The sequence below is a fragment of the Penaeus vannamei genome, chromosome 21 (genome assembly GCF_042767895.1).
Source record: "Penaeus vannamei isolate JL-2024 chromosome 21, ASM4276789v1, whole genome shotgun sequence".
Classification (NCBI taxonomy): domain Eukaryota; kingdom Metazoa; phylum Arthropoda; class Malacostraca; order Decapoda; family Penaeidae; genus Penaeus; species Penaeus vannamei.
In genome coordinates, this window is record NC_091569.1 from 6,740,425 (window position 1) to 6,747,924 (window position 7,500).

General features: G+C 48.7%; 1 protein-coding gene across 1 annotated transcript in view; it reads right to left on the bottom strand.

Annotated features, from left to right (window-relative positions):
- The window catches only part of LOC113803553 (chloride channel protein 2-like), a 219,929-nt gene that overhangs the window by 168,628 nt on the left and 43,801 nt on the right, over window positions 1-7,500 (bottom strand). The window contains exon 2 of the mRNA XM_070135804.1: window positions 3,802-4,991. Coding sequence (XP_069991905.1) covers window positions 3,802-3,897 — 96 coding nt within the window. The 5' untranslated portion in view covers window positions 3,898-4,991. The remainder of the gene's footprint in view (window positions 1-3,801; window positions 4,992-7,500) is intronic.

Below are 7,500 nucleotides of genomic sequence, written 5' to 3' on the forward strand. Positions count from 1 at the left end.
GGATCCAAAATCGACATGACCTTCCTCTGCATGACCTACGGATCCAAAATCGACATGACCTTCCTCTGCATGACCTATGGATCGAAAATCGACATGACCTTCCTCTGCATGACCTAAGGATCCAAAAGCGACATGAACTTCCTCTGCATGACCTAAGGATCCAAAATCGACATGACCTTCCTCTGCATGACCTAAGGATCAAAAATCGACATGACCTTCCTCTGCATGACCTATGGATCCAAAATCGACATGACCTTCCTCTGCATGACCTATGGATCCAAAATCGACATGACCTTCCTCTGCATGACCTATGGATCGAAAATCGACATGACCTTCCTCTGCATGACCTAAGGATCCAAAATCGACATGACCTTCTTCTGCATGACCTAAGGATCAAAAATCGACATGACCTTCCTCTGCATGACCTAAGGATCCAAAATCGACATGACCTTCTTCTGCATGACCTAAGGATCAAAAATCGACATGACCTTCCTCTGCATGACCTAAGGATCCAAAATCGACATGACCTTCTTCTGCATGACCTAAGGATCAAAAATCGACATGACCTTCCTCTGCATGACCTATGGATCCAAAATCGACATGACCTTCCTCTGCATGACCTATGGATCCAAAATCGACATGACCTTCCTCTGCATGACCTATGGATCCAAAATCGACATGACCTTCCTCTGCATGACCTAAGGATCCAAAATCGACATGACCTTCCTCTGCATGACCTACGGATCAAAAATCGACATGAACTTCCTCTACATGACCTACGGATCCAAAATCGACATGATCTTCCTCTGCATGACCTAAGGATCAAAAATCGACATGACCTTCCTCTGCATGACCTAAGGATCCAAAATCGACATGACCTTCTTCTGCATGACCTAAGGATCAAAAATCGACATGACCTTCCTCTGCATGACCTACGGATCCAAAATCGACATGACCTTCCTCTGCATGACCTAAGGATCCAAAATCGACATGACCTTCCTCTGCATGACCTATGGATCCAAAATCGACATGACCTTCCTCTGCATGACCTACGGATCCAAAATCGACATGACCTTCCTCTGCATGACCTACGGATCCAAAATCGACATGACCTTCCTCTGCATGACCTACGGATCCAAAATCGACATGACCTTCCTCTGCATGACCTACGGATCCAAAATCGACATGACCTTCCTCTGCATGACCTACGGATCCAAAATCGACATGAACTTCCTCTGCATGACCTACGGATCCAAAATCGACATGACCTTCCTCTGCATGACCTACGGATCCAAAATCGACATGACCTTCCTCTGCATGACCTATGGATCCAAAATCGACATGACCTTCCTCTGCATGACCTAAGGATCCAAAATCATGCAGATATTATCCCCCAACTTTAGTAAACCGAATAATCTCCCCCAAAAACGACATGAACTTCCTCTACATGACCTACGGATCCAAAATAATGCAGATCTCATGACCTGGGACGACCTGACCTTGGGGGATTGGGGGGGGGGGGGGGTGTCGCCATGAGGTAAATCTTATGCATGGCGGATTCTTGGACTCTCGTCTCGTTGAGGGAGAATCTGATGTTGTCACGTCCCGGATGCTGGGAGGGGGAGGGGGTGGGGGGTGGGAGGGGTAGGGGGTGGGGTGGGGTGGGGTGGGGGAGGGGAAGGGGGGTTGATGCTCCGTCGATTTTTTTTTTTATGATATTTAACTTTCTTACCTTGGTTCTCCGGTATGTTTTTTTTTTTTTTTTTTTGTCTGTCTGTCTGTGTCTGTCTCTTTCTTTTCCTCCCTCCCTCCCTCCCTCCCTCCCTCCCTCCCTCCCTCTCTCTCTCTCTCTCTCTCTCTCTCTCTCTCTCTCTCTCTCTCTCTCTCTCTCTCTCTCTCTCTCTCTCTCCCCTTATCTATCTTTCTCTCTCTCCCCTTATCCCTCTGTCTCTCCCATGTCTTTATCTCTTTCTTCCTCCTGCATTCTATTCCTCAATACCTTTCAATTCCCTTAGTCCCTTGCCATTCCTTTCTCACCTCCTCTCTTTACCCTCATCTTCCTCTTTTTTTTGTCCGTCTTTCGCATTTCTGTCTTCACCTCTTCTTTTTCCTTGGCTTTCTATCCCTCTCTATTCCTTCACCCTCTCTCTCTCTCTCTATCACGATCTTTTCCTCTCTCTCTCTCTCTCTCTCTCTCTCTCTCTCTCTCTCTCTCTCACTCTCATCTTCCTCTTCTTCGCAATTTTTCTTCCATATATCCTTCTCTATTTCTTCTTCCTTCCTTTTCTACCTTACCTCCCTCCCTCCCTTTCTGCCCCCCCCCCTACCAACCCCCCCCCTCCCAACCCCCTCTAAAATCTCACCTAACCTCACTCACCTACAAGCTCACATTAAAAGAAAAATATTACGCTAAGTCAGGAGAATCGTTAAAAAAAAAACGTTTTCCACGAACAAGTCACGTGATCCCCCGGCCATTGCTTAGGGTAAGTTGGAGGTCAAGTTGTAACAATAAAAGAACTTTTGGGTCCGCGCGCGCTTTGCAGGCTATCCTCGGAACCAGTTTTGGCCCAGCGTCCTCTGCCATGCGCTGCTTATCTATTTTCTTTCGTCTATTTTTCTGTCCTCTCTTTATTCCTCGGGGGATTTTTGTCGATGCTGAGAAAAGGCAGAATGGCGCGAAACGTTTGATGGTATAAACGGATAAGTAAGTGTGGAATGGAAGGAGAAGAAGAAGAAAAAAAGAGAGAGGCTAAAAGCGCGGCTGGAAGTGCTTCGCGCTCAGGATATCCCCACCGTCGGACCTCTCTATGACGTCACAAAAATGCAATGACGTAAAGAACGGGTTGCAAAGTCGGTACTGCACTAGTGTGTGTGTGTATCAGTACATACAATACTTTCCTAAACTTTATAAACACACTCCCATTCACAAATTTAATCAATGAAAGAGAAAATCACGGAAAAAAAATACTAGACAACAAAAACGCCACGGGAATATGCCTTTGTCGACAGGCTTTTGTTATAAGAACGCCTGATTACTATTCATGATTGTGACGCTCCCAGGTCTGGTCTCGTTCGCGTAACACCTTGCATGGATTACTGCCTGCGTTTTCCTAGGGCTTAAAATAGTGAATGAAGACAGTATGATCGAAACTGGTTCTTGGATAATACAAGATTCGTATTAATTCCTGATTCCTGTTCCTTGTTCAGAGCGAAAGAATGGACGAGAAGAGAAGAGCTGGTTAAGAGAATCTGAAGGAACGAGGGAAGTAAAAAAAAAAGAATATGAAAAGACTACAATGACTTCCATTTTTGACTTGCAAGTTTTGCTTCATACATCTCCCGTGTCACTTATTTTTTCTTTCTCTTTTCTATAGCAAAAGTAACATCTTTGAAAACCGCCTTTATCCATATTGCTCAAAATGCCTTCGAGAACCCTTTACTCTTCAGATAATACTCCATTACTGCAGGAGGATGCCCCCAAGATAAGGGATTAAAAAGAAATAAAAAAAAAACAAAAATAATACTGGTGTCTGATACGGACCAATAATAAGCACAAGTCACTAGGAGATGATACGCAAAAACGACCCACGAGATTCGACGTTCTGGACGAGGCAAGTCAAGAACAGCAGCATCCGAACACAGAAAAAGAATTAAAAAAAAAAACATTTATCAACCACATAAAAAAAAGCGGAACAAATAGGAAAAAATTCAGTGAATACCAAGAACAGATAGAGAAGAGAAACCAAAAGACAATGATAACAGATAAATAGATTAAAAGGTCTTAAAGATCAGGGTACTCACCAGAGTTTGCTCGTACTGGCGGAACCCTTCGTCGGTGTCGTCGTCATCCTCCTCCTCCTCGGACTCACCGGGCGGGATCTTCCAGCTGACGGACATCTTGGTGTCAGGAAGATGTCAGACCGGTGTCAGGAAGACGTCAAGTCGGTGTCAGGCCGGCGTGTCACAGTCTCCGGACGGTGTGACGGAGGCAGGAGGTAGACAAGAGTCGCGTTCGCTTTTCTTCTGTTATTTCAGGGTTGGATAACCAGGTCTCCCGGTCGCCACGCTCGCCTGGCTTAACCCGGGGATAAAATCGGTCCTTAAAATCCGCTAATCGGCAAGAGGGACCGTGGAAGGACCGCGGGAGGATCGCCCGAGCGCCCAGACAACCCCGCTCCTCTCCCTCTCTCGACGGGCACGCCCAGCCGGGACGCCAAGACGCTCGCAAGCACCGTCGTGGGCGTCTCGCTGGTGAAACTCGGCCGCCTGCCTTCCTCTGCCAAGGTCAGTGCCGTCCGCTCGCCCCGCTTCGCTTTCAGAGCCCGCGGGAACAGCAGCAAGCACCAGCTGGTCACTGGCCAGACCGGGTCAGCAGGTGTTGGCCGTCCGTCGTCGTGACCTACGCCTGCCCTGGACTGGACCCTGGCCGCCGCGAAAGGTCACTCGCTTGTTGTGGTGAGGCCGCGAAAATGGTGTCCTTCAGGTCGGACTCGATGACACGCAGGCAGTCACACTCAAGAGGGTCTCCGAAGACGTTCCTCGGCCGGGACAGACCGCGTCGAGAAGACTATCGCTCCCCACTCCTTAAAAGTCCATTAAACACTTACGTAAACTGAACGCCGCCTCGAGATCGGGGGGTCACTTATCTAAAAGCGTTATCGCCTTTTATCTTCAAAGACAGGTATGCGAGATACTACAACCTGGGGGGCAAGGGGGTGGGGGAGGAAGCGAGAGGAGCGACGAGAGGGCGAGCCAGATAGAGATTTAGAGAATCCTCATTATCTAAAAGGCACTCGAGATATCACAAACTGGGGCGGTTCGCTCGGTGTCCTCTTTGCATGTCACGCGGCGAAAAGGGGGTAAATAACAACAACAACAAAGATAAGGAAGGCGCAGGTGTTTCCTGGGGTTCTATGGGCCAATCGACTGTATCTGGAGAGGCCGTCTCCTTCGAGGATTCCTCTGCGTCGTCAGTCAGATCTGTTCGATATCTGAGGAAGAAAAGAGAAAAAAAAATAATTGCAAAATACAGTAGCAACTGGGGATAACTGGAGGCAAGTGGAGGAGGAAGATGCACGACCTCCCCCTCACCTCCTTCCAACCACCCACTCCCCTTCTCCCTTCACCCACCCATCCCCCATCCCCCTTCTCCCTTCACCCCTCAGCTGATAACAAAGATACAGAGCTCTGAATTTAAAAAAAGAAAATCGTTGGGAAATTCCACGACGGCAGAATTGAGATCTGTGGAATCTTAAACGCGACATCTTCGTATCTGTAATCAAGTCTTAAACATTTATTATCAATGGACCAAATATAGAACGTCGGATCATGCTGTCGAGATAATCACCTAAGCCTGGGTCGTCTGAGTGGGCGACAAGGCTTTTAACATTAATTAACAGTAAACCTGATTCTTTGGGCGTGCGGGTTAAAAGACCATTATGTATATGAATGAGCAAGTTCGGCAGTTACCATTTGTTGTCGGTTTGATCTTCTTTATCAGTGGCAAAAGGTGGGTAAATGCAGATTGAATAAGAACAGGACAATATTATGGAACTTTAAGGCATTAAAAAACAATAAATAAACACAGTTAAAAACAAACAAACACTAAATTCGCACACATAGAGACAGAAGCAGAAAAAAAGACAAACGGTTAAACACACAGGACACACACACACACACACACACACACACACACACACACACACACACACACACACACACGCCAAACAAACATCCATACGGGCGCTTACACAAAACAAGAGAAACCCACAGGAGATAAACCGACCACGAACCGAGACCTTAAAACGGAAAGCCACAGCGAAAGTAAATCAGTATTACGCCGTTGCTTGGCAATGCAAGACCACCTCGCTACGTGGCCGAGGTGTGAGCGGGAAGGAGAAGGAGGAGGAGGAAGGAAGGGGGGAGGTGGGGTGAGGAGGGAGGGGTGAGGAGGGAGGGGGAGGAGGAAGGAGGAGGGAGAGGAAGGAAGGGGGGAGCTGGAGAGGGATGGGTGGGGAGGTGAGGAAGGAAGGGGGGAGGTGGGGAGGGTGGGGTGGGGTGAGGAGGGAGGGGGAAGAGAACTGAAGGAGGAGGGAGAGGAAGGAAGGGGGGAGCTGGAGAGGGTGGGGTGGGGAGGTGAGGAAGGAAGGGGGGAGGTGGAGAGCGTGGGAGGAAGGAAGGGGTGGTGGGGAGGGGAGGGAGGGAGGTAGAGAGGGAAGGGGGAAGGAGGCGGAAGGGGAAAGGGGGAAGGGAAGGAGGGGGCGTGAGGAGGGAGAGGAGATAGGGAAGGGGAAGGAGGAAGGGGGGACGGAAGGAGGGAGTGTGAGGATGGAGAGGAGAGAGAGAAGGAGGAGGAGGAAAGGGGGGAGATGGGGAGGAAAGGGGGGAGTTGGGGAGGAAGGGGAGGTGAGGAGGAAGGGGGAGGTGGGGAGGGAGGGAGAGAAGAAGAGAGGGAAGGGGTTGAGGGAAAGGGGGTAGGGGTAAAGGGACGGGAACGAAGAGGGAGGAATAACGAAGAAGTGAGGAGGGAGAGAAGGAGGAAGAGAAGACAGGAGAGAGGAGAAGGATGAGAAGACAGTAGGGATAGAAGGAGGATGGAGAGGAAGAGCAGGAAGGAAAACGAGGTAGAGGGAGAACAGATAAAACGAGGAAGAAGAGAAAGTGTAACAGGGAAGAGGAAGAAGAAGAAGACAGGAGACACAAGGACAGAAAAGAAAGTGTGACAAGGGAGAAGAGGAAGAAGAGGAGGAAGAGGAAGACAGGAGACACGAGGGTAGAAAAGAGGGAGTAGGAGGTAGGAGTAGATTGGGGGATGGTGGGGGGGGGGAAGAGCACGGGGGGAGGGGGAAGGGGGCCCTGGGTGAGCAACAAAGGATACCGCAACAGCAGATAGTAAAATTGTAACCCCGCTCACTTTCTCGCGGTGTGCGTGTGCGTGTGTGTGTGTGTGTGTGTGTGTGTGTGTGTGTGTGTGTGTGTGTGTGTGTTTGTGTGCGTGTGTGTGTGTTTGTGTGCGTGTGTGTGTGTACGTGTGTGTGTGTGGGTATGTGTGTCTGTGTGTGTGTGTGGGTATGTGTGTCTGTGTGTGTGTGTAAACGTGTGTTAGCACGTGTGGGTGTTTTAACGCGTGTGCGTGTACTTATGTATATTCATAGCTGTATCTAGGTGTGTGCTTTTTTGCGTTCTTTGTATGTCCATGATTCGTTTTTGTCAGTGTATTTCCTGGTGTACATACACGTGTTTGCATACCTTGGAATAACACACGAGGTAGAGTGTATATACACGTTCATTTTGAACATATTCATCACTTTATCCTACTGCATCACCTTTTCTTTACTTATTCAGTTTTTTCTTTATCCTAAATCCATCTACATGTTTTTATTATTCCTTTCTGTCTCTGTCTGTCTGTCTGTCTCTCTCCTCTCTCCTTCTTTCTCTCTCTCCATCTCTCCCTTCCCCATCTCCCTCCCTCCCTCCCTCTCCCTCTCCCCTCCCTTCACC